The following is a 26,461-nucleotide window of genomic DNA, read 5'->3' on the forward strand; positions in this document are numbered from 1 at the left end:
ATCCTTATTTACTTCCCGTGAACTTTGATTCGAGTTAATATCAGTGTCGAAGGCCCTTTTCTTATTATTGGCCTACATATTATGTTGTACCTGCTTCTCTTTTAGTTTGACGTTAAAAGTCATAAGAAACAACAAAACAAAACTTTGTTTAATAAATATTGAATGATTTTTAACAAAGTTCATCGCTTGACGAGTTTTTACTTAATTCTAATCGTGTTTCAAATATTTAAAATTTTTATCCTTTTTCTAAAAAAATCTCTATAGCATAAAAGTGAAAAAGCAATTTTTTCTTCATTTCAGAAGCCATTTAATATAATTTAATGTTTTAAGGTTTAAAATTATAAGAATGTAATGTGTGTAGTGAATAATCTGAAAAAAATATAGCATTGAATATCTCCAGACTACAAGTATTAATATTAAGTTTAGTAAAACAAAAATATATTTGTGTTCACTATTCACTACAATATCAGATATCTGTGGACTGTGGCAAAGATTAATGAGAGCATAGAGAATGTTTCATTCATATACATACTACATAGTAGTTGTAACTTGTAACTTGCAAGGCGCGAGTGTACAAATAAAAATAATTATAATGTTTAAAGCAATTACTAAAAATCTTATGTTAATTTAGACGTTTTATTAAGATTTGTGTAAACCATGGCTTCTGCAGAAGAATTAGAATATGAGATTAAAAATGTCGAAAAGGAATTATTTAAAGTAGAAACAGAGATGGAAAAATGGAGAACGAAACAGCGTCAACTACATGAAAAGAAAACCGAACTAAAAAAGGCACTAAACAAATTAAAATCTGACACCTTAGCACAAGTAGATTGGGCAGGTACTAATTACGAATGGTCAGAAAAAGTGGACTCTACTTTAAAAACAACATTTAAGATTACCACATTCAGACCTAAGCAATTGAGTGCCATCAATTCTACTTTATCGCGACAACATGCGATAGTTGTTATGCCTACAGGTGCTGGTAAAAGTTTGTGTTACCAACTGCCAGCTTTAGTTGAGCAAGGTTTAACAATAGTTATATCACCTTTGGTATCCTTAATGGAAGATCAAGTACGGTCTTTAAAAAATAAAGATATTCCTGCTATGCTTATGACCAGTACTAGTCCGAAAGAAGAAACTAATGCTGCTCTTAATGCATTAAAGGATAAAAATTCTGACATCAAATTACTTTATGTAACACCAGAAAGATTAGCTAAGAGTAAGAGATTTATGGCCAATTTACAAAAATGTTTTTCTTATGGCAGATTACAAAGGATAGCTATTGATGAAGTCCATTGCTGTTCTCATTGGGGACATGATTTTCGACCAGATTACAAATATCTAGGAATATTGTCAAATATGTTTCCAGGCATACCTATATTAGGCTTAACAGCAACAGCTACAGCGCATGTTATAAATGATGTGCAAAAAATTCTTAACATTCAGGGATGTCTTATAATAAAGTCTACTTTTAATAGACCTAATTTATTCTACAAAATATTAGAAAAACCAACATCAAATGATGAATGTCTAAATATACTTGAAAATCTTTTGAAGTGTAGATATAAAGATGAAAGTGGTATCATTTATACAAATAGTATTAAGGATGCTGAAGAGATTGCCAATGGATTAAGAAAAGCGGGTCTGAAGGTTGGCTGTTATCATGCTAATATGGAAGCAGAGGCAAGATCTAAAGTACACATGAAGTGGCATGAAAATACATATCAGGCTATAGTTGCTACAGTAGCATTTGGCATGGGTATAGATAAACCTGATGTCAGATTTGTTATTCATCATACTTTAAGTAAATCTATGGAGAATTACTATCAAGAGAGTGGTAGAGCTGGCAGGGATGGCCTGAGAGCAGAATGTGTAACTTTATACCGTATGCAAGACATTTTTAAAGTCAGTGCAATGGTATTTTCGTCTGTTGATAGCATGGATTTCTTGTATGGTATGGTAAAATACTGTTTAAATGGACATTTATGTAGAAGAGAACTGATTGCAAAACATTTTGATGAAGACTGGGGTGATTCTGATTGTAATAAAATGTGTGATGTTTGCATGAGTGGAATTGGAAATACAAAAGAGATAAACCTTGAATCACACTGCCAGACTTTAGCTAATATTTTAGATAATGCATTAAAGCAAGATATTAAACTAACAGCTCAAAAACTTCTTGACGCTTGGTTCTTAAAGGGACCTGTTCCATTACGACATAAAGGAAAAGAACCTTCATTTTCAAGAATTTTTGCTGAAGATGTTATTGCATATTTATTAGTAGAAGGTTACCTTACTGAAGATTTTCATTATACTGCATATTCAACTATTGTTTATTTAAAAAAAGGTCCAAATATGATGGCAGTCTATGATAACACTTTCACTTTGAAAATGCCTGTTAGAAAATACACTAAATTTGAAATAGACAAAGCAGCACCAAAAGATTTATGCACAGATGAGGTAACAAAATCTGTAAAACGACCATCTTCTACTGAAAAAAACAATAAAAAATCGAAGCTGATGAAAAATAACACTTAATAGTTTCTCTGAAATTTTATTTTATTTGTCTAGTCCAGTTTCCTAATACATGAAATAATACAGAAATTTTGCAAAAAAATATCTCCATTTATACCCTACGTCTTGGTGAATATTGTAGTGTAGGTAGCTTTTTATAGCACATGACATTCTCTTCATTAAATGGTTTTTTAACAAAACTTTTTGTTGATTGCTTCGATCTCACTGAAATAAAAGCATTACATAACTGCCATTAAAAAAGTTTTTAATTATACAAAGGTTTACTTTCAAAAAGTGTATCTCTATTTTTATTTAATAAAATTCTTTATTATAAATTAGCTATATTTAATTTGAGATAATTGACTCTTACTTACCAGAACTATGCTTTGATCCAGCGCTTTCCCTTGCTGTTTCTCTTCTACCACTATCTTTGGATCTCACACTTGGAAGCACACTAAACCCAGAACCTTTAGACCTTGCAGAGGCAGGTTCATCCAAGCCAAGTGCATCTAGGGCTCGGAGCCTTTCAGCTATCTGGTCCTGGATAAGTTCACGATGTGGTGCTCCATGACCCAAGTCCTCCATTTCGGCTAACCACTCAGCTCTTTCCCTTATTTGTGTCATTACTGAAAACAAGTAATGGATACACGTACTGTAAACTAAGGTGTTAGATTTGATATAATAAACTCACCACCAACAACCATAGCTTATTTCTCATAATATATATATAAGTAATCATAGCATTTATTATATTAACTTTTACATTTAAAATTTTATATATTACTAGCTGATCCGGCAAACGTTGTTTTGCCCTGTTTTTGTGCCAAAAAATTAAAGTTTATAATTAACAAAAAAAACATATGGGGTGATTGTAGAGGGGTGAAAATTTAGGGTTGCATGTATTTTTGTATCGTAAAAAAATAAAAACGAAAAATTTTGTCTAAAAAATAAATAAAAAAATTTAGGGGTGGACCACCCTTAACATTTAGGGGGATGAGAAATAGATGTTGTTCGATTCTCAAACCTACCCAATACGCACACAAAATTTCATGAGAATCGGTCGAGCCGTTTCGGAGGAGTTCGGTTACTAACCCCGTGACACAAGAATTTTATATATGTATAAGATTTCGAAAGATGACAAGATGAGAGAAAGTCGAAAATATTCGTAATTATTTTTAAGTTTTTACAATCATGCCACATTTCCTTTTTTGTGGGCAGTTTTGGAGGTGACTTCGCACGGTGCGGGGCTGGTGGTGGTTTCTGCTCTTGCTCTCCATATGCCATGACCTTTGCAAGACGATCCTTTAGTTTTTCGCGGTCCTCCCCTCGCTTTAAGGGGCGATACCTAGAAACGTTTCTTTAGTTATTGTGTGTCAATATTTTTTTAATTAGATTTTACCTAATATCTACTATGACTAAACTGTTTCGCATAAAAATTTAAAACTTCTTAATAATTTTGAAACTTCATACGATTTTAAGCAATGTTCGTCCTTGGAAAAATTATAGGTAAATAGCAATGCCCCGCGCTTTTACTCGCGTAGTAGTGAAAAATCTACAAAGTTAAAGAACTAGGTATCTGTTATCATAAAAGGTTTATTTTACTTCGTTTTCTTAGTTCTTAATTTTTTTTACAGATTATTAGATACACACTTACATATATAATCTAATCAATATAAGTCCAGTTTTTATTTTACAATATAAATTTAACAGATTTTTAAATTCGTAACAAAATTTACGTAGAATGTCCGAAATTAGTAAATTTAAAAATACTCTACTAATATAGCCTATGTCAATTAGTGAAGATGCCACTTTCTAATGGTGAAATCATTACTGAAATTGGTCCAGTATTTTTTGTGTGAAAACATAACAAACATACATACAAAAACACAATGTTTCCTCTTAATAATATTAATATAGATGAATGAAAAGGAATACTGCTAACTCTTCTGCGTCCAAAATTCCAGATTCCCGTATAGCTGACAGGGATCGGCGTCGCGAAGTTCGTGGCCGTACCATGGGAATGTCCACTTGATGGTTTTCTTTTTTCTCATACTGGCGAAGCCCGAGCTCTGACTTTTTACGTTGAGCAATGCTTAACCTTGATTCCTCAAGCAAAACTAAAATAAATATGTTAACGTTATTGTATAAATAACGAATTTATCTAATCTAAATACATACATATTTATATTTGAAAGTAATGAATATAAAGGTGATTGGGTAAATTTTTATATCTTAGTATGAATAGCACTATGATTAACTTATTGTTAAAACTATATATAAGAGCTGTTTTTATTACAAAACTTCAACAACAGCATCTTACAAAATTACCTTTTAAGAATGTTTGTTGAGCCCGTGATGGTTCCACAACTCTAGTATGAAAAATTCCTCCATGTGGAACACTTTTGCTAGGCCATAAGACATTAACAAATCCGTTTGCATCAGGGGTTTCCATATTTTACATCTGACAAGTATATAAGACAATATTGTTCAGCAATAGGGATAATAAACAATATTTAAATCTCCCGGGATACGAAACCAACTAATGTCATTTGTAACCACAGTAACATTTAAACTAAAATTAATTAAACAGTCCTTAATTATTATTTTAGTGATATTTTATCAAAGGTTGTTCTTTAAATTTGAAATTGAATTTAAATTATCTATAAAACGAATAATACAAAAAACAAGCTCTTCAGAATTTAGCCTGGCCGGAAGGCAATTAAAATTAATAAAGAAAGCGTTCACAGAATATACAGTGTGCCTACTCAATTCTTATCCTATGGACAATTTCTTACAAATTTATAGTTTGAAAACTGGCGGGAAATTATGTAGAATAATTTTACCATTCTCGTTATAATTTAATTATACTAATATAATATTATATCCACATTGTTATATATTTATATGAACAAAATAGTAAAACATAAGCTGCATTTTTTTTAATATGACGGATTCAATGCTATCAACAATTGAAAAAATTAAGCTGCAGGAACAAGAGCAAGAAGCAAAATTAAAAGAAAAAAGAGAGTGTGAGTACATTTACTGAATTTAATTAAATATACAAAACCGTTTATTTGTTACACATAAAAAAAAGCTCTTAAATTTGTCAGATGAAACTAATATTACATCACTTCATCTTAAATTTGTCAGATGAAACTAATATTACATCACTTCAACGAAGTATTCGCGATACATTGACGCTAAAAGAGAAACTGCACGATGAGGAGAAGGCTTTAAATGAAAGGATACTAAAACTGGCGTCGCAGATAGAGGTAGAGAAAATAAAAAATAAAGCTATTAAGTCTGAAGTCGAATCTTTAAAAAAGGAACTTGAAGGTTTAAAACGGGACATAGTAAGTATTGCAATCATATAATTATTTCATAAATTGTCATTTGTGAAATGCAATCGTAAGCGCCAGTATTTGTCGACGAAGCGGGGTCGTAGCTGAACATTGCTATCCTTGTTGATCTGTAAAAAAACCAACATCAATTTTCATTATTAATCTTTACTATAGTATATTTTCTAGAATAACAATATTTCTAACGTATGGGAAATTCGATCGTCCTATTGCGAAGCGGTGAAGCAAACTTCAGATGAATACGATGTTTGGGCACTTTTAATAAAACCAGTCTGCACTGAACCCATAGTACGAAATAACACACCAGAAAAAGAGATATTTTCTAATGAAGGTAGATTGCAAACTGCAATTGAAAGACGGGAGAAAGCTTTAGCAGAGCGAAACCGCTTACTCGCTGAACCAGACGCTGGGAGCGAATTCGTTCGGTAATTACTGAACATGAAATTTCTGTGGTCATAGATCAGACAATGGATAAGTACATTGTTTCTCAGTATCTGACAGACTGATCATATTCTGACCTATGGCCACAGTTTTATTTTAAAACAGTATAAATGGATGTCAGTTAAAACGTAAATAAAACCTTATTATAATATATCATAACTTAAATATCAAGGATATTATATTCAAACATTTATTTATTTATATGGTTAAGGGCTACTTACCTTGAGCCTACCTAGGATGATTTCTCATACTTAAGTTTTGACTGAAACGTATCGACTCTTTTCATATTACGGAGGCTTTCGTTTTTAGTAAAGTCTATGTATAGATAAATAATTTATGGAGTTCCTCAAGGATCGATATTAGGTCCTCTGTCCCCTGCAATTCTTTTTGATATAAACAGTATAATTCTCCGATGAAGAAAAAAATGATGAATAAACTTTGTAATAATTCTAGTAAAAATAGAAAATCGATTAATACTTCAAAATAAACCCAATAATGGGATGCCAACAGGTTCGAATTTAATGACGTGGAATAAGTGATATCATGATGATCTTATGTTCAAAAATAAACGTATTTTATTTTTATTTAAAATTTACTAGAACAAAAACAAAATAAATTATAGTCTTATAAGTTTATTCTGTGTTGTGTTATAGTTACAAATAATTACCATATTGTATGTCCTAAGTAATGGTTGACGGAGCTAAGCTTGGTTTTGTTAGGCGTGTCAGTTTAAACACTTTCAAGGTGTCACCTGAAATGTATCTATACAAAATACATATCTCTGTTAAAAGTATTAATGAATGCAGATGCTCGGGTTGATCACGTAGTTAGACAGTACAAGAAAGAATAGATTCATATTTTATAAAAAATCATATACTTTAAGCATAATAAGCTTTAAATTGACGCGCCAGTAGCCAGTTTTGAAGTTGACATTTTAGACACGACGAAAATAAACTAGATAGTGCTATTGCATGATACAATCCCAGATATAAATAATTCAAGCTCACTAGTTGAAAAATTACACCTTGTTTCGGCCCACCAGACTAATTACTTGCACCATGATCGCACCCCGGCATACAGACGTAGACCTACATACCCTAATAATAGCCAAATTTGGGTAACGTAATAATAATTAATAATTATAATAATAATAATTCTTAGTATAATTGTTTTTTTTGTTGTTCAGATAATACATTAATTCACTTTTGTCCTTTTTAGAATCAAAAATGCACTACGGTACCTTGATGAAAAGGTTGCAAGTCTAAGAAATTAATTTAAAGGACAATAGTGTAAGTCCTATGTTTGTACAAAATAAATTAATTTACGGAACTAGGAGAACATACATATATATTATAGAATATATATGTATATATATTTTTTCTGTGAACAATACTTTTTGCAGATATATTTGTTTACTTAAAATATTGAAATACTTCAATAATTGATTTGAATACTCCCATTGCCACATTATGTGAAATAAGAAAATACTTTATTAATGAAATACAGTGTAACATCTTCATAACGAATTTTAAGGGACCGAGCAGTTTTTTAGTTATAGAGAAAGTTTTGTTATAACGAATAACGTTATTTAGTATATATATTTCACAATTTTATAATATATAAAAAAATACAAAATTATCGTTATTAAAGTTCAATAAAACTATCACAAGTTTAACTATGAATATTGAATCGTTTATCTTCCGAGATTCGTCACTTTTCAAGATATGACCGAGTTAGCTAATCAAAATGACAGTTAGCACATCACTAATGTAGTACATCATTGTCATTTTTTAACTATCAATTATCAAATATTATTCAATTAAAAATCGAGGTTCTGATTTCAATGAAGAAAAATGAAGTTGTTTTCTAAATATTAGACGATTACAATAAGTAACATCATGAATAGATCTATTCTTCAGATCAGGTACTTAATACAGAGTATTAAAATTTTAGAGTTTAGTTAAATAGTTTCCATTTAATCGATCATCGATTTGTCTCATGGTTTTACACTTGTGTAGATCCACGGCATAATTCAAATCTTCAGGTCTTATTATTTTTTTGCATCTTCAAGTTCAAAATCATGAAAAGATTTTGTAGATGATAAAGTTGTGGTTAGAATAATAGATACATAGAACATAATATGTAGAATAATCATGTCAGTGGTGGGTAGTTATAAGGATTGTGAATCATCTTTTAAATACTATTTCATTTAATTATGCAATCATACTTGGGATGAGGGTTGGAGCACAGCAAATGTTCACAGTATTCTACTGACATTTAATTGTACACTTATTTTTCTAGATGTTAAATTAAGTGGCATGGAGTTAACTTCACTAAAAATAGATAATTTTTTTCAGGGGTTTTATAAGAACCTACAACAAAAAGTTTTATAGCAAGATACCTGATGGTTTGAATGAAAATGCTCCAATTAAATTTACCACTAGTGCGGCTTCAAAGTCTAGGATAATGCCGATTATTAATAAACATAACTTGAAAATGCCCTGGTATCAGCCATACAGTGTGGTAGGCAGTGTTGCTGTATTTCTACTTTATTTTTGTGTATTTAGAGAAGAAAGTGACATAGATACAGAGTTTGAAAAAACATTATATGATAGAGTACATGGACTAGAAAAACAGCAATTATTACTTAGTTACCGCTTCAACAAAGAAAATGGTAAGAGTGTAGCAGAAATTGAGCAACGTCTTAAAGAAATTGAAGAGAATGAAAAAAGTCTAGCCATTGCTTAGTAAATAAGACCATTTATTGTAGATAATGTATTAAATATAATATAGGAAACTTTAATTTTTTGTTTTATTTTTAATTCCACCATTGTATGCAGGCTCAGTGGAATATTGACAATCAACCATGTGGTTCTTCATGGAAATCAGTGATGCACCAATAGATTTCTGTTTATAATAAAAAAATGATTAATATTAAGAGATTACATAAAATATAGATTTAAAATGGCCGAACACACCCTCTAGAGTCTAGCATGACCAAGATTAGATGCCACTTTGATAGTACTAGTCAATAAATAGTTTAAAAAATTGGGAGTTTTAATTATAAAAACATTTAAATGTAAGACTAAAATTATATTTATTTAACACCAAGTATCTTACTCATCCGAAGTGCATACAATTTTGTTTCTTCTTGAATACTTATCAACATTATCCATTTACTAACACAAATCACTAAACATTTTGTTAGTACAAGATGACAATAAAAAGCATACAGTCACCTAAATTGGTATCTTGTACATAATCTAACTTACATTTTACAACCACAATATTAAAAAAAATCAGTTCTGACGCCTTATAATTACAATGATTACAATGCTTAAGGTGAAGAAACTGTGAACATACAAAAAATGTTAGATATTATGTCTATTTGAATTACAAATAATTTATAATAAAGTAAACTAATCTTAATTTAAGCACGTTCTCCACGAATTCGTCTGGCCAACTGGATGTCTTTAGGCATGATAGTCACACGTTTAGCATGGATGGCGCACAAGTTAGTATCTTCAAAGAGACCAACAAGGTATGCTTCACTGGCTTCCTGCAATAAAGATAATATTAAATACAATAAGTAAGAAAAATAATTAAGTCTACAAATTTTGTTATAAAAAGTTAATATTGTGTTACATCTTTACCTGAAGAGCACCAATAGCGGCAGACTGGAAACGAAGGTCAGTCTTGAAATCTTGAGCGATTTCTCTTACAAGTCGCTGGAATGGCAGTTTACGAATGAGCAATTCGGTAGATTTCTGGTAACGACGGATTTCACGTAGAGCGACTGTACCAGGGCGGTAACGATGGGGCTTCTTGACCCCCCCAGTGCTGGGCGCTGATTTTCGCGCCGCTTTTGTCGCCAACTGTTTACGAGGTGCTTTACCTCCTGTGGATTTACGGGCTGTTTGCTTTGTACGAGCCATTATTTACTGAAAAAAATAAACTGCTATAAGTAAAACAGTAAACATAAACGGTTGCGACACTGATTGAGAACAATAATCAAAACAATAATGATCACAAAGAAAGAGTTAGAATATTTAAGTTAAACTTATATATTGTGCAATAATAAACATTATTCGTACCTTTTTCAAGTGATTAAGTAAAAATATATTAATTTATATCGATTTAACGCACAAGGCAGCGCTTATATGCTTAAGTAAAACTTCAATATGGCGACGAGAGAATGGCGGGCGACCAGCGACGCTTAGTGTCTGAAATTGGATTGGTTAAGGTTTTTAATAATAGTGAACAATCATTGGTCTAAATTTACCGAATACTATTGGACACCTAAATAAATTCCAGTGTTGTGATTGGGTAAAAGTTGTATGAATCTTGACATTTTTAATGTTACCTCATATAAAATATGAGCTATAAATTATAATCCATATTTTTATCAAACGATAATTATATTAAAGAATAAATAGTCACGAATATACATAAATATGTTATGATGAATATGTTATGTAGTAAGTATCTCCAATTTTCAGGTTTGACTTATAAATTTGTACAAGTGTGACCTATTTTTTATTTCAATTTGGCATGGAGGGAATCATTGGAGTGAAAGAGTAAAATAGATAACATTAAACATATGTCTGACATTGGTCTCTTGATGACGTTTATAAGATGCTTTAAGGTTTTAATTTTCTTAAGGAATGGGTACTGCGTGATTTTTTATGCTTAAAGTACAAGAATTTTAATAAAAATAAAATTTTAAATCACTACACAAGTACAGACTACAGAGTGTAAATAATCTGCCGCGTCTCTAAAGTTCAAAGTTTTTAAGCATAGACTACTATAATACGATGTTTTTAGGAGATATTTAGGAATTACATTGATCAACACGATGCTAAATTATTTTTTTAAGTTCAAGGTCATGATCAAATGTTTTGTACTACTTTAACGTAGAAGTTTTTGTTTTCAATAAATAAAGTTTGGACTTTCTAAAATATTTGTAATCACGTGATCTTATTTTATTGAATGTTAATTGGTCATCGGTGAGCGTGCCCTGCGCGACGCGAGAGGCGCAATAATAGTTCACCAAAATGCCGTCGGAATCTAAGCCTTTGTTGACAGCTCAAACAGAAAAACCAAATCATTATAAGTAATTACTTGTTTCAGTCTCAATAACTTTTCGAAATAAAAGTACTTGTGATTAAGTTTGCAGTGATGTGCGATTCGCTTACATCAGTGGTTTCGTTTTCCAGATATCTAAAGGAATTCCGTGTGGAACAGTGCCCGTTGTTCCTACAACATAAATGTACACAACATAGACCTTTTACATGTTTCCACTGGCATTTTAATAATCAAAGACGTAGAAGGCCTGTACGTAAGCGGGATGGATCGTTTAATTATAGCGCAGACAATTATTGTACTAAATACAACGAGACTTCGGGAATTTGCGAGGATGGTGACGAGTAAGTACTTTCAGACGCTTTGTTTTATCGTAAACATAAAAATACACAAATATTTATTTACGATTGTTATTGGACTTAGTACATTTGCTCTACAATATGTGTAGTTTACATTAAATTGGAAACTTTCACTTCTATAAAAAAATTGTTTACTAATATTAAAGTGAGTGTTATACTACCAAATTGTGTAGACGAATCAACATCTTGTTTTCTCAAGAGGAAACATTCTTTTGTACTTGGTTGAATATAATCTTTATAGCCCATTGTCCTTAACATAAATATTAATAAAAGCATAGTATTTCAAAGCTGTTTAAAGCTTTATTTTATGTTTTGATAATATGATTAAAAAACAATGGTTACAATATTAATTGGAAAGTGATTATAATTAAACAGTTCCTTAAAAATGTATCTAGCTATTAACAAGTCAAACAATGCAACTCATAGGAGATATGTTAAATGAATAAACATTTTCTGCTTTAGTTTTAAACATACTTGAAAAGTTATTTAACATTATGGTTATTGCTAATAATGTTAACTTTATAAAAAGGCTTTTGAATGACATAAATGCAAGAAAATTAACTGAGTTCTAGTTCATTTTGGAATAACACACTAGGTTATTTCACTCCCTCATTAATAGAGGTTAATCAGGAAAAGATGTAATAAATCCATCAAGTTATATTTTTAAACAATTTTGTAAGATACATATTGATTTTGCTACATTATTAATAATTTCAATAATTTAGTAAAAAAAAGAACTGAAGAAATTGACATTTGTTCATTCTTGTCTTAGTTTAGAGTAGCAGTTAAAGTTAAGTAATTAATTTTTTTTTTCAGTTGTCCATACTTACATAGGACGGCTGGGGACACAGAGCGGAGATATCATCTCCGGTATTACAAAACTTGTATGTGTGTCCATGACACAGATGCGAGGGGCCTTTGTACGAAGAATGGGGCTCACTGTGCTTTTGCTCACGGAGCTCCAGACCTTAGACCGCCAGTGTTGGACATGAGGGAACTACAGGCTCTAGAAAATCCCAATGGAACTGATGGGGACACAGCTGCACCTAATGCTTTAGATAGAGAACGTAATTTGATGAATGAAGACCCTAAGTGGCAAGGTATATATATATATGTAAACATATTTTAAAGTTAAGAAATACTCAATCTTCTTTCTATGTTTTCTGCTTTTAATCAGTAATTATTAAATTAAGTACATATGAAATCCATTAATGTCTCCAGCATAGTAATACATCATTTATATGTGTATATCATATTAGTAACTTCTATATTATACAAATATTATTCAATGTGCTTGTACTAAATAGTTACAAATATTTGAGTGGTTAATACAATACAAATGTTTATAAATACTTTTTTTTTCAGATACAAATTATGTGTTATCATCATATAAAACAGAACCATGCAAAAGACCACCTAGGCTTTGTAGACAAGGGTATGCATGTCCACAATATCATAATAGTAAAGTGAGTATTGTTTTATTTCTTTTAATTTCTGTCAGCAAAATCCGGCAGTGACGCCATTTCATAATATTTGCTGTTATTAAAGGTACAATATAATAATTGTAGTCTCTAAAAAAAATATTGTGCCATCTTCTATCTTATATATTTCTTACTTATGTTCATGGCTTACTAAGTATTTGGCTAACATTGATTTGATTGTCCAAAACAATTATTTTACATACTTGTCTAATTGTAAAAAGTAAGTTTCAATAACTTAAACTTAATTTATCTAAATAAATCCAGTTACATCAATAAAATGTTTGTTTTAACAGGATAAACGTAGATCACCTCGCAAATATAAATACCGTAGCACACCATGTCCTAATGTAAAGCATGGAGAGGAATGGGGAGAACCTAGCAGTTGTGAAGCTGGAGATGCGTGTGGATACTGCCACACTCGTACAGAGCAGCAGTTCCATCCCGAGATATACAAATCAACTAAATGCAATGATGTACAACAAGCTGGCTACTGCCCACGGGGTCTATTCTGTGCCTTTGCACATGTTGAACGTAAGTAAATATATAATCTACTCAAAAATTACTTTGTTAAAATGTGTGCAAACTAAAAAATATTTTTATATCAAACTTCTGGTTTTGATACAAGAAAATTATAATACTTGAAGGATATGTGTAAAGATGTAACTTCTATATTAGTTTATACTAATTTATACTATTACTAACATTTAATAGAATGACATCTTCTAATGTAACTTTTAATTTGATTGTATGATTGATTAGTATGAATAAACAATATTTCTGCAATAACTTACCTTCAATTTCCATATTTTTTCTTTAGAAATGATTTTTATTGATGCTATTAACTATGTTTAGTTTATTAGAGATTACATACATAACTATGTAGATTCAGTCATATAAATATATATTTTTTCTTATTATCATATAACATATACAAATTTTATCATTTGACTTCACTTACAAAAGTATATGATTTTGAGAAACATTTTTTGAATTCTAACACTGAAGTCCTCTATCTTATCATAAATTTTTCAAAATCTTTTAAATTCAAAAGCCATGTATCTTAACCAACCAATCTTAAAATAATATAGAAATACTATCATTAGAATATTGTTGTTTATTAAAAATTATAAAAATCAATAAGGGAAATAGGTGGAGCTGGCAACACTAAAATCAGCTGTTAATGTTATGACATTTAAAACGCCAGTTAATCCGCGCATAGGCTTCCGGCACAGCGTCCAGTCGGTTGTATAAATTTAAATAATTGTGAAATTTGTGATTAATGTATTATAAAATGTGTTGTGTTGCGGTAAAATCAATTTTCTTATAAAGTAGTAAAGACACTAACTATCCACTTATACATCCACATTTTAACAAGTACTCTTTAATAAGTAATTTAAAATATTTATATTACCTATATATATATTTTTAATATCACAAATGTAATAAGGTTGCTGAGTTTATTCTGAAATACCATGTAGTGAACAAATTTAACGTTTCCTACTTTGTTCATGTTTTGTTTGACCATGAAATATTGTTTATATAAACAACTTTTTCATAAGCTTTGCCTAAAGCTTTTTCGACACTACAATTCTTTCCCGTGGTATATACAATATTTGTTATATGGTAGGTATACATGATAATTTAGTTTTTTTTTTACTGTTTCCAAAGTATAACTTAATTTTTGCAATTGCAGCGGAAGATATGTCATCAAATCGCGACATGAGTGCTCCACTGGAGTGTGGGACCAATCTCGCCGATCTCCTTTCTTCGGCGTTACCCAACGACAAAAAGAATGACGTCGGTGTGCTTGGCGGAGCCCTAGGCCTCACCCGTCCCCTTAGCCCCCAGCCGCACACCAACGGCAGCGGAGACGGCTCCGAGTGCGCTTCGACCTCCAGCGGAGGCTCTATACATCCATCGCGTCCCATTCAAACGACGGCTCTGCAGTCCTACCAAGACCATGAGAAGCCCCAACCCTCGTGGCCCCCACGGTCCACGTTCGACGCCACGGTACTCCAAGAAGTAGTCGGAAACGCACTTGACGATATTCACCTGGATGATCCATTGAATCTGGTGGCCTCGCTGGATCGTGATCTGTCTGATGGTGAGGGTTTGCTCGGTGGATCGGCCCCGGTCAACATTCCGCGACCTTCTCTCAGAGGCTTCAGCCCACCCAGCGGAGGATCACCGTTGCCGCCGTTTCTCCGTTACGCTAGCGACACGGACAGATTGTTCAACTCGCATCCAATGAAAGCGGGAAGTTTCGGGGCGGCGGGTAACGCGTTCGAATTCGCGGCGACTTCGCCCTCGGCCCCGGCCGAGTTATCGAGACTGCGAGAAGAAGTGGTGGCCTCGAGGGCGGCGGCCGCTCGCTGGGATGAGAGGATCGCGCAGGCCCGTTCCGCTTGCGAAGCCTGGCAAAGGGAGTCCGACGAAGCGCAACGCAAAGCGGCTTTAGCTGAGCGCCAGAGGGACGAGGCCTTGGCTCACGCGTTGATCCTCAAACGCGAGCTGGAAACCACACGTGCCGGCAGACGGGAGCTCCGCGGCCTGCCCCTGACGGCCCTGAAGTCGCTCCAAGTACAAGTGAGGTCTGATTTGGAGGAGATCGAGAAGGCGCTGTATCTGGAGACGGCGACCAAATGTATGGTGTGCGAAGAGCAGCCCCGTAGCGTCACTCTACCCCCTTGCAACCACTATGTGTTGTGTGAAAGCTGCGCCGGCACTGCTAAGGAGTGCCCTTACTGCCAGACTCCTATCCAGCATCACCAGTAGATCGAAGGTCGGGCAGGTTGAAGTAGTATTAAACACCATAATACTCAACAGATGCACTCGGTTATCCATGTGATGTAGAAGTAGTCGCTCTCTACTCGATACTGTCTCAAAATTGTAAGTGTTTGGAGTGCAAAATTTCTCAATATTTTTATATATGACTTGACTGTACCGATGAGTTATATCGTATTGACTAATGGTTTTAAGATATTTTATAGTAGACAGTTAAGATTTCAATATTTATTGGTAAAATTTAGTAGTTTTTCAAATTTACCGCTGCTGACTAAAATGCATTTGAACGAGCGATACTAAACAGATGTTAATATAAAAGTGACAATTCTAATAGATTTACTAAATACAATATGCAAAGTTTTCTATCATGTATTAAAATATGTAACTCATTATTGGAAATATTGTGGCTTTATATGAGATTTACATAGGAATAGTGGGGAATCTATGAAATATTGCGATAAACCAAGTTACACCAAAGCAATCTGTTTATCTTAGTGTATCATTCAAATGCAAATAGTAAGGTTTATATATTTTATAATAATAATGCCTATATAGCATTTGAATATTTTCTTAAAACTAAATTTACCGTAGTGCATGGTTCAAAGTAGCAGTTTTTAAAATTTAATGTTACACAATGCTTTTGGTGTTAATTTAGATTTCAAAATATTCAATCTTTGCTTTTCTGTAGTACATGGCTATGGAAGCCATAATTATCTGTGACAATTGTTTCATCAGTCATAGATAACTAAAAGTCATTGATGGAAGGATTGTTACATTGTGACTGTACTAATATTTAAACTATGAGAGTAGTTTTTAGTTATTACAGTTGAAATAATTTTGCACTATCTTAGATACTATAGGTAAACTTGTTGAATTTTTTAAACTTTTTTATTAAGGTTTTGTAATGTACTTGTTTTTTTTTCACAACATTCACCTCTTTTATCTATGGACCAATCTCATGAAGGATTTAATGTTTTAAATCATATTAATTTTCTTTTAGAAAAAATGATGTATCTTGATAAAGTGTTCATTTGAATTTTCTTATAAAGACGTGTTGAAGCGCTTAATATGAATAGGAAAGTTTTAACTTTTATTCTAAGATCATTCATTAACAGTTACGCATTTTTATATGAACATTCCAAATGAATTGAGAAAATCTTTAAAACCCCTTATATTTAGTATAATGGCATTAATTCAATCACTGAAAAGTTAGTGAATTTGATTTATTAATTCCTTTATATAAAAGAATAAGGAAGAATTTAAGGGAGTTCTGTAATTGTCCAAACTGTTTATTAATTGGGTTGGTATAATACTGACAAGAAAATCTCAGTAAGCAGATCTTTATTAACCAATTTCTATAATATAAATGATTAACTGAATGAAAACTATTGAAAGCAGCACTGGAAGCAAAAGCTTTACATTATTAAATGCGATAGAAAAATTATTTTATAAATTGACACTCTTGAAATAAGTAAGACTAAAATGTACCAAATAATCATGTTAACATACAAGACTTGAAAGACATTAATTGGTATCGGGTGTGACCCTAAAACAATAGAAATCAAATGATAAGAAATTTGCATTTTGCTTCTTTTAAAATGCAAGTAACCTCTGCGGACTTTTTAAAACATATACATTAATAGTTTCACAAATGTCATAAATTTGCAGTGACTTCTAGGAGATGTATTTAAACCTTGTTATATACCTTGCGGTGAACGACCCCAACTTTGTATTTTTTGGGCATTGTTATCCGAGCTTGAATTTTAAATTGTTCATAGAATTTTTGGTGAATAAAGTATATAGAAATATACTTTATTCACTAGACCATATGTATCAGTTGAACAGTGAAACCTATTTCCTCTGTAAACTTAACAAATGTTGCAATTTATATTTTTTTTTAACTTTTATATAAAATAAAATCTATGTAGGTATCTCACTATTTTAATATCAACAGTTGTTTTATGTATAAAAACGTGTACTCTGGTTATATGGGAATATATAAAGCATTTTATATGAATTTATTTCAACTTTTCTACGTAACAAAGTATATTTATATTTTGAACTTACTAAAATATCTTTAAAAACTTTTGTATCAACATATTATAGTAATAGGAATAACAAATTTAATTTAGAAATATATTTAGATGTAAGTAGTGTTTTCAAATTGTATTGAATTATACTAAGTGTAGCGTGTGCATTGTATTCGGAAGCAATATGACCACAACCGCCTTCAATATTCAAGTTATTGTAGTGATAAAATTTATCTCAGAATAGTACCAGCATAATGTTTCATTAGTGAACAAGTAATTAGCTATAGACATTTGACCTCATTAATGTTGCCATATATTACTTTCATGGAGACGATTCAATTGGCAAGGTATTTTCAAAAAGCTCTTCAGGCCTAAGTACTCGAATAATCTGATTTGGCAATTGCATGGATAAGTTTGCTTGCATTTAAACGTAGGATTGTGTAGTGGTGATTAACAAAGTGTCCTGTGTCTGCCTAAGTAGCTTATTATCGCTAGTGTTCTTCTGGTTTGTGCTGACCACTGAAGCTACTCGGCCCTCAAAAACATTTCCATTACCATGGGAGTTTAAAATTGCTTTATAAATGCATATAATGTTTAAAGGTAGGGGTCGCTGCAGTGGTCAGAACTTTAATGTTTAGATGTGGATTAGAATTATATTTATTTTTATATGAATTGACTATCACATGGAGAGATTGTAAATTTTATTTTGATAAATTCTAAATTATTTTTTATTTTTAGCTGGCATTATTTATAAATTATTCTGAGATTTTATTTTTGACTGGTGCGATGTGGTTTATTTTGTTTTATTATTTAGTTATTTCGCTACATTTTAAAGTTTGCATTTTATGTTAATTTTAAGGACCTATTATTGTTTTATACAAATATTATCCTTTGTTGTGTAAGCATAATAGTAGGTTTTCTATATTTTTTCAATTATTTAATCTTAGATAGGTAGGTCCAACAAATTTTTTCAAATTATAATTGTTAATTAGAAATGGTAAAATTATTAGACTAACTAATAGCGCTTGCACGCTGAGATCAAATAAATTATGTTTAAAACCTTTTATATTTATGCAATCAAAACCTGTACTCTGTCATAGTAGATATTTCTAATAATTTTCAAATCCATGTGATAAGATAACATGCAACAGATATGAAGATTATAATTATTATAGTTAGGTAGGTTTAATAAATTTTAAATTCCATTCAACTATAATACGTGTTTTATTTTATTCCACGACAAATTTCAGTCAGTCAAAAATTTATTAGAAAATAATGTTCACTACATATTATAAAACAAAGTCGCTTTCTCTGTCCCTTTGTATGCTTAAATCTTTGAAAGTACGCAACGGATTTTGATGCGGTTTTTTTAAATAGATAGAGTGATTCAAGAGGAAGGTTTATATGTATAATAACATCCATTAAATAGTGGAGAAGTACTGTTATTTTTGAGGTTTCTAATGTGACGTCGTAAATAATTACATTTTTCCGCTTACATTGCAAACGCAGGCGTACCCTATGAGATTTATCAAAATAATGTACTAAGTATTGTACACATTGAAAAGGTCTACAGAAAAGTCCATGATGGTATATGTCTATCTCATGGATAACCCACATTTTTATATACAACGTTCATAGATTTTCTGTAGTGTATTTAGTATCAGCATTGCACCCGTGCGACGCCGGGGCGGGTCGCTAGTTTAATATAGAATCTTAATCTAAATCTTGATACTGTAATCAGTATTGCCATACTAAAAGTCAAACGCACGAAGTACGAACCGTCAGCGTTCTGTAGAGATTACAGAACTTCTGTCAACATTGAAGGAAATAAAACAACAGGTATCATTCATTCAATATATCTCATTATGTAATTAAAAACAATACATTTATATTAAAAATAAACGCATGTAAAACAGATTTGCAGACTAAAACCTCGTATTCATGGTAAACATTTGTTTAGCAACAATGATGAATCAGCGTGTTGCAATTGACAATGAAATACTGTGGCTCTACCGACGAGACACGCGCGGCAACATCTGTTTATGCACAATTGTTGACGTGTGTGGACGTGTTTTGGATCGTTTATAAACATGGCAATAGTGTGGAGCAATGATAAAATAATGCAATTAAGAAACTGTTTAAATCAAAAGCATCCTATACATTAGATACTCATACAGAGAACATAACACTATATACTACATTCTTGCCACTCATCAACAATGTTGATCAACTGTTGCTAAACTAATGTTTATCATGAAAACGAGGCTTAAGGATTAAAGCGTCATGTGTGAGATATCTGCAAAGTCTTCAATAAATAAAAGTAAAAAAAGTGCCAATATACGACTTAATGTATATCTTAGATCGGGTATATTATTTAAGCAATAATAACTCTTTAATCTAACTAAAGCTTGTCGTCAGATTGCAACAATTCTTTGGATTGGTTTGAGTATTTTCAAAACTAAAACTAGGCTAAATACTTATATTTCAATACTTGAGTCCATTTCATTATTTGCTTGAAAACTACGAGATTCAAAGACGTGTATGTCTAAATATTTGAATGAAAAGTCTTGCGTGTTGCGCGCAAAAGTTCCCACACTAAGATTTGACACTGACGTTTCAAAAACAGAACATGTAACTTGGCTAAGTGTGTAACCATCTGTATTTTCAAAAACTGTCAATAATGATGGCAAATATTATCAGAATCGAAATGTCTCGTTCCTATTGCAGCGCTAATAGGATTATAACAATGTTATTCTTAATACATAAACGTGCATAAATAAAATAGTGCTGTACAGTCTACAATTCTGGCCGGCTCGCAACACGTGCTCGCTAAATTCTAAGGCGACTCGGTGGATTAAGGGCAAAAGTAAAGTTTTTTTACAAAAAGATCCGATTTTTATTTTGTAAAATTTATAGAAATATTTTCTATTTGGAATCGTTTTTCGAGAGAGAGATTTTGAGTAAAGACAGACTTTAAAAGACAAAAATTATCAAACTGTCGACTTACCGAAGCTTTAGTCAGGGCTTTAAATTTCTTTGCCATTAATCCACATGTCATTGCAAAAATACACTAAAGGTATGTAACCTGGATGAGTCTTATTTAATTCTAAAATCTATTAAAATAATTGAAATATAGGCACTCATTGAAATTTTAGCTTACTATTATAATTCGATATCCTATAACAAAAATGTTTAGGCCCACAAGATACATATATACAGTAGAAACTTGATCATTTATTATAAGGTTACCGCCATTTTTTTTTTCAAAAATACCCTTCTGGGGAGGATAAAGAAGTTCGACATCACACTAATATCGGATACAATTGACGATATGGCCATTTACACGTCGACGAATGAACACTAAAAACGAACTGACCAGAACATTAAATATTACCGGTTAACCAGATCTTTGATGCATCCCGTATCTACTGTATTACAAATCGTAACTTATAATGAATAAATGCTCAAAATTTCATATGCCAATTTCTGTTATGGCCAAAACCTAAAGCTGGACCATTAAAAATGGACTTGATTGTTATTATATGCAAAATCTTTTGTGCAGACACATAATAGATAAAACATAGCTGCGTCATAATTATATTAACTTAGCTAAATAAAATATCTAATTATTCACACTCAACTCAACACAACCTTATAATTAGGATTATACTTATAACGACTTCTAGTAAGGGACCATAGACAATTTGTAATCGTATTAAAAATCAACAAAAAGGATATATGTTAATACAACTGTGTAACCTGATTTTTTTTCTAGATTGTTATATTATTATTAACCCATATTAATAAGACAATTAAAATAATGAGTCGAATAATATAATTATTGAAATACGGTCCGATACAATCTAATTGTAAGCGTGCACATCGTTGTATTGTTCAAGTGCACTTGTGAGGTATATTTGCAATTGAATTTCTGATATCGTAAAAAATAACTTTAGATAACTCAAAATTAAATAAAATTAAACTAGATTTTGCGGGATACATTAAAATAATCACATAATCGATTTATAACTCTGGAAAAAAAATTGCACTGTCAGTGAAATATTTTTAGCGGTTTACAATGTCAGAAATTCAAAAATCGAACACTATCAATTCCTGCTTTAAGCGTTCCGAAACCTTAACCTATAAATGCTTAAGCCGTTACTAAATTTAGAATTTATTACGTTATATCGAGATTCTTTAACATTGAGCCATTTTAAGCTTCTAAATTATTTACACAATTTTCAAATTTCATGAATCATATACTTAATCATACAAAGATCATTCTTAAACCATTTAGTTCGCCATAAATACAAACGAAAGCTAAAAAGGTCACGTTACACTCGTAATATTAATTTTGAGGGTAGCTTACGTTACTTAAAGTAACTAATGAAATTTTCGAGTTTTTATTGAATTCACTATTAATGATAACGAATCTATAACTGTGAGTCCATTACTTTTATTATATAAGCAAAAATTCCCTTACTTATAAACTCGATTCAAAGAACCTTTAAAATAATTAACATCGATTCAACCGCTAGGACCCCAGGCTTCAGTCAATACTCCTAAGCTAACAGGCGGTTGCGCGCAACGAATAGACCGCCCCCTTACGTACACGGGAACTTATAATATGTTATATATATATATTTAGAAAACAGAGATGTTTTGTTAAGGATCGAAAATCGACTGCCTCTGCTGCCGCTTGGTAATTTTTTAATTGATATATTGATAACTAGCATATTAGTTAAACTTTAGCAATAAAGATCACATACTAACAGTACGTACACATGCGTTCCATACGTACGTTCTGTAACGTACATATCCGAGCGGGCCTATATCCATACGAAAAAGGTCAAGGTACACGATCGATTAATGGACATTTTTAATAGTCGTGTGAAGGGATCAGTTTGTATGGTGCTACTTTAATTATGTAAATAGTTTTTATGACGTCATTGTTAAATATTTATTATGTTAAATATAGTTTAATCGATAGGTTGAGTTTTTGAAGATATACAGAATTCATTTCAACAATTTTTAAACAATACATAAACCTATCCAAACTTATGAAATACAGACAGATATTTGTATTTTTAAATGTAAATAATTTTTGACCAAAGGTTATTGATTATTAGTTGTCTTTGTTAATATTATAATTCATTTGTGTATTATAAATCAGGGTTGGCACTCTCGCACAGATGTCGATTCTTTTTTTTACTGTTTTCTTGTATGGTTTCGCCTAGCAGCAATAACTTTTTAATTTTTCATCAAAACTGTGTTCAGTTCATTAACTAAATTTATAAGTAAGGGAGTATAGATACATCAAAAAAACCACACAATTGGATTATTAGCAATTTCGTTTGTAAAATGAACGAACTAACGTACGAACGAGTTATTGGAGTCAAGAAAATTGAATTTTCACAAAATATGTGTAGTTTTTTGTCGACTATTATTTTAGTAGTAGTTAATCTATTTGATTTTTAAGGCTTTGACGGATTGACAATTTCAATTTAATTTCAGTTGACAATTAACAGTCTCGAGATTCTTACTTCCGACTTCCGTGTTGTTTCAGTCACATTTCGCTAATTACCTTCAATGTGATAAGTCACATGTGTCAGACGGACGTACCGTGTCGGTCCGTGTCCAACGTGACGTCTTCGGGACTAGCCAAGTCCGCCCTCAGGCGAACACCTCGACCCGTCAATGTCCATCGACACGCCGCGCGCTCTGCGCTTGGAGATATTCTAGAAGATTCATAAAAATATAGTTTTTTTCGTATACGTTATATATAATAGGATATATTATATCGAAAAATGGAAAAGAGGTAAGAAATCCGAATTGAGTATATATTTTTAAAAAAAGTAATAACATTACTAAAATCGTAAAAAAATTAAGAGATTTAATAAAACTATTATTTTTAAAAATTAAGAGATTTAATAAAACTATTATTTTTAAAAATTAAGAGATTTAATAAAACTATTATTTTTAAAAATTAAGAGATTAAATAAAACTATTATTTTTAAAAATTAAGAGATTTATTAAAACTATTATTTTTAAAAATTAAGAGATTTAATAAAACTATTATTATGGTCACGGCAGTTTCGTTCAAGAGGAGAGGGTACCAATGCTTGAAAGGAGGCTCATCCGATGTTATGATACCGCCTATGGATACCGAATGCCAGAAAGGTCGCGAGTGCGTTGCCGGCCTTTTAAATTTTATGGTAATCAGTACATAGATACAAAGAAAACTTAGCACACGTGAAGCCTTAATAGATATTCTTACATAACGATTGTTTCAATACCTGCATAGCGCAGATTCAGGCGTGTCTGGAAGCCGTTCCTCATCAGGCGAGATGGAGCCACTGCTCTCGCTGCTAGCCTCGCTCCCACCACCCCGGTATCTTTCTACACCCTCTGTGACAAATTAACAATTAAGTTTCTTTGTGTTTATCAACTTAATGTTGTTTATTTAGCGTTATGTTAGTTAAGTAATGTTTATAGGTGATTTAATAAATAAATATATAAATTCTTACGGAGAATTTTACATTGAAAGATTTAGACAAAATCTCAATGTATGATATTTATTGATTTGATAATAATAAAAACTTATACATATTCTTTTTTCACACTTCGTTAAAACATTAAAGTATGTCGTAGTAGTATGTTTAAAGAAATACAAATAAAATTTTATTATTCTATTCTTACAATTCAAATTTTTTTTTTAAATATATGTGAATTCTAGCTAGATCGTGATGCCTAGATTGTACTTAAAAAGAAATACCTCTTTTATCGTCGCAGTCGGGTGCGTCTTCTAGCCCGCGAAGTATTTCCACACAAAGTTCTGTCTCCAATGGCACTGGGTTATCAGACTCTCTGCAATGAATTGGTATTGGTATTAGAAATTGCTGTATTTGTTATGTAATTTTATCAATTATACTATAATCTTTAATTTCATTTCAAATAATCACCAAACAAATCCGCATCCAACAAAAGGTCATTTACATACATAAAGAATAAAAGCGTACCGGAAATAGATCCTTGTAGTACACCAACAGTTCAATGCGACAAACTTTTTAACTCTACCGTGTAATGACTGAACTATTTTGTTCAATAATTACCAATAATGTTCATTAATAATGGCATAAGTCCCAAATGCAATTTTTCTTAGTCTATTTGAAAGTTGGTATTTTAAAACCTTTCATGGGATTTAGTTTGTAATTATTATTTTAAGTATTAATAATCACAATAAGGTACCTATTATGTAGTACTAAAGCTACAGTGGCAGGGTGTGGCACTGGAGGCATGTGAGGTGCGCGGGGGCTAAACGCACTCGCTTCCAAAGATGGCGCCGGCACTCTCGGAAGAGCTGACCCACCCCATTCTCCCCACATTCCTAAAGTATCATAAATATTAAAAAAAACGGAGATAAATATGATTTAATAAATTCTTGCTACAATTCAAACGAAGAGATTTTATTTATACTCTCAAACATCACACATGTCCCAATGGGGACAATATGTAAACGTCCTTTTTAAGGAAAAACCAAAGACGAAACGCATTTAATTGTGATTGGTCACACAAATTCAAAATTTATTTATTCATGTAGGTAACAATGTACACTTATGAACGTCAAAAAAAAGAAATATTAAATGAATTTAATTTTACATTTACTGCCAGTTCTCAAATCAAGGGCATAGAACGGAAGAGAAGAACTGGCAATAAACTCGCACACTCACACAGGCAGGACGTATCGTGTCACGTATTCGATATGAGACCCTTGACCAATCACAATTGAACGAAAGTTGCATCTTCTCGTTCGTTGTACTTTCTCACTAAAGCATTATACCTCAATAAAGGGGACTTTAAAGCTAAGCACAAAGAAGAAAAGACCATTAGGAATCCCTGGGAAACCCTATACTGTTTAGATAAAAATTATATCACCTTAAACTTCTTTTAAAATTACAATTCGTATAATACTCATAAAAATATCTTATATAAATATTGAGCTTACCAGGTGCAATACCCCAATCATCTCTCTCAGCGAGAACGTCAGGCGGGGCGTGGTCCCTGGCACAGCGACCTGCCCACGTGTTCACGCCCGGCCCTGCGTCTAGGGACAGGCGCGCCTCGCCCTCTTCTAGGGCAACTAGGATTTCCGCATCGAACACCTAAATTAAATATTTAAATTTTAATTCATTGGGGCGGTTCAAGTATGACGTAAGCACTAAAGGGGGGGTGATTTGGGGGGGGGGCTTTGATTTCCTTTTGTGGTGATGACGTCAACAGTAATTATTAACACACATTGTCTATGCTTAAAAACGAAATGCATTTTCGAGGATTCCCACAAAAAATAATACGTTTGAACACTACTATTTTTGAGAGATTTGCTTACTTTTGCTGCAATTTACCCCCCTCTC

The 26,461-nt window shown here is 31.9% G+C and overlaps 6 protein-coding genes across 8 annotated transcripts in view; 3 read left to right on the forward strand and 3 right to left on the reverse strand.

Annotated features, from left to right (window-relative positions):
• Positions 1-547: 547 nt before the first annotated feature.
• On the forward strand, positions 548-2,582 carry LOC110994742 (ATP-dependent DNA helicase Q1-like). The gene has a single exon (XM_022261564.2). It carries the CDS (start codon positions 658-660, stop codon positions 2,536-2,538), a length of 1,881 nt encoding a protein of 626 aa, XP_022117256.2. The 5' UTR covers positions 548-657; the 3' UTR covers positions 2,539-2,582.
• Positions 2,539-5,123, reverse strand: LOC110994743 (UPF0193 protein EVG1 homolog). 2 transcript variants are annotated; one of them, XM_022261565.2, is made up of 5 exons: positions 4,843-5,123; positions 4,457-4,631; positions 3,702-3,859; positions 2,889-3,140; positions 2,539-2,739 (listed from the first exon to the last, which is right to left on the reverse strand). In XM_022261565.2, exons 1-5 carry the CDS (start codon positions 4,964-4,966, stop codon positions 2,627-2,629), a joined length of 822 nt encoding a protein of 273 aa, XP_022117257.1. In that variant the 5' UTR covers positions 4,967-5,123; the 3' UTR covers positions 2,539-2,626. The 2 variants fall into 2 exon arrangements, with proteins under 2 accessions (XP_022117257.1, XP_045487943.1); XM_045631987.1 differs by having other exon boundaries at positions 4,528-4,631; positions 4,843-4,967.
• Positions 5,124-5,458: 335 nt separating this feature from the next.
• On the forward strand, positions 5,459-7,598 carry LOC110994744. Its single transcript, XM_022261567.2, has 4 exons — positions 5,459-5,543; positions 5,665-5,867; positions 6,042-6,298; positions 7,533-7,598. The coding sequence occupies exons 1-4, from the start codon at positions 5,459-5,461 to the stop codon at positions 7,585-7,587; spliced, it is 600 nt and encodes a 199-aa protein (XP_022117259.1). The 3' UTR covers positions 7,588-7,598.
• Positions 7,599-9,392: 1,794 nt separating this feature from the next.
• LOC110994746 (histone H3.3A) lies at positions 9,393-10,559 on the reverse strand. Of its 2 annotated transcripts, XM_045631988.1 has the most exons (4): positions 10,409-10,559; positions 9,968-10,255; positions 9,715-9,873; positions 9,393-9,679 (listed from the first exon to the last, which is right to left on the reverse strand). In XM_045631988.1, the coding sequence occupies exons 2-3, from the start codon at positions 10,247-10,249 to the stop codon at positions 9,745-9,747; spliced, it is 411 nt and encodes a 136-aa protein (XP_045487944.1). In that variant the 5' UTR covers positions 10,250-10,255; positions 10,409-10,559; the 3' UTR covers positions 9,393-9,679; positions 9,715-9,744. The 2 variants fall into 2 exon arrangements, with proteins under 2 accessions (XP_045487944.1, XP_022117261.1); XM_022261569.2 differs by having other exon boundaries at positions 9,393-9,873.
• A 571-nt stretch (positions 10,560-11,130) lies between these two features.
• On the forward strand, positions 11,131-19,266 carry LOC110994741 (RING finger protein unkempt). Its single transcript, XM_022261563.2, has 6 exons — positions 11,131-11,427; positions 11,531-11,740; positions 12,572-12,855; positions 13,121-13,221; positions 13,530-13,767; positions 14,930-19,266. Exons 1-6 carry the CDS (start codon positions 11,369-11,371, stop codon positions 16,009-16,011), a joined length of 1,974 nt encoding a protein of 657 aa, XP_022117255.1. The 5' UTR covers positions 11,131-11,368; the 3' UTR covers positions 16,012-19,266.
• A 2,129-nt stretch (positions 19,267-21,395) lies between these two features.
• The window catches only part of LOC110994747, a 32,231-nt gene continuing 27,165 nt past the window's right edge, over positions 21,396-26,461 (reverse strand). Inside the window, exons 19-23 of the mRNA XM_022261571.2 lie at positions 26,056-26,212; positions 25,299-25,437; positions 24,826-24,917; positions 24,347-24,458; positions 21,396-23,788 (exon numbers count right to left, since the gene is read on the reverse strand). Of these exons, the coding sequence (XP_022117263.2) occupies positions 23,659-23,788; positions 24,347-24,458; positions 24,826-24,917; positions 25,299-25,437; positions 26,056-26,212 (630 nt within the window). The 3' untranslated portion in view covers positions 21,396-23,658. The remainder of the gene's footprint in view (positions 23,789-24,346; positions 24,459-24,825; positions 24,918-25,298; positions 25,438-26,055; positions 26,213-26,461) is intronic.

The sequence above is a fragment of the Pieris rapae genome, chromosome 17 (genome assembly GCF_905147795.1).
Source record: "Pieris rapae chromosome 17, ilPieRapa1.1, whole genome shotgun sequence".
NCBI classification, from domain to species: domain Eukaryota; kingdom Metazoa; phylum Arthropoda; class Insecta; order Lepidoptera; family Pieridae; genus Pieris; species Pieris rapae.

Excerpts from the sequence above, each read along its gene's own strand:
- LOC110994742 (XM_022261564.2), top strand. The coding sequence starts at position 658 with ATGGCTTCTGCAGAAGAATTAGAATATGAGATTAAAAATGTCGAAAAG.
- LOC110994743 (XM_022261565.2), bottom strand. The coding sequence starts at position 4,966 with ATGGAAACCCCTGATGCAAACGGATTTGTTAATGTCTTATGGCCTAGC. Across the intron at positions 3,860-4,456 it reads GGAATTTTGGACGCAGAAGA|GTATCGCCCCTTAAAGCGAG; the intron begins GTTAGCAGTATT and ends AAACGTTTCTAG. Across the intron at positions 3,141-3,701 it reads AAAGGAAATGTGGCATGATT|TAATGACACAAATAAGGGAA; the intron begins GTAAAAACTTAA and ends ACTTGTTTTCAG.
- LOC110994744 (XM_022261567.2), top strand. The coding sequence starts at position 5,459 with ATGACGGATTCAATGCTATCAACAATTGAAAAAATTAAGCTGCAGGAA. Across the intron at positions 5,544-5,664 it reads ATTAAAAGAAAAAAGAGAGT|ATGAAACTAATATTACATCA; the intron begins GTGAGTACATTT and ends TAAATTTGTCAG. Across the intron at positions 5,868-6,041 it reads AAGGTTTAAAACGGGACATA|AATAACAATATTTCTAACGT; the intron begins GTAAGTATTGCA and ends TATATTTTCTAG.
- LOC110994746 (XM_045631988.1), bottom strand. The coding sequence starts at position 10,249 with ATGGCTCGTACAAAGCAAACAGCCCGTAAATCCACAGGAGGTAAAGCA. Across the intron at positions 9,874-9,967 it reads CCGCTATTGGTGCTCTTCAG|GAAGCCAGTGAAGCATACCT; the intron begins GTAAAGATGTAA and ends TCTTTATTGCAG.
- LOC110994741 (XM_022261563.2), top strand. The coding sequence starts at position 11,369 with ATGCCGTCGGAATCTAAGCCTTTGTTGACAGCTCAAACAGAAAAACCA. Across the intron at positions 11,741-12,571 it reads ATTTGCGAGGATGGTGACGA|TTGTCCATACTTACATAGGA; the intron begins GTAAGTACTTTC and ends TTTTTTTTTCAG. Across the intron at positions 13,768-14,929 it reads TGCCTTTGCACATGTTGAAC|CGGAAGATATGTCATCAAAT; the intron begins GTAAGTAAATAT and ends TTGCAATTGCAG.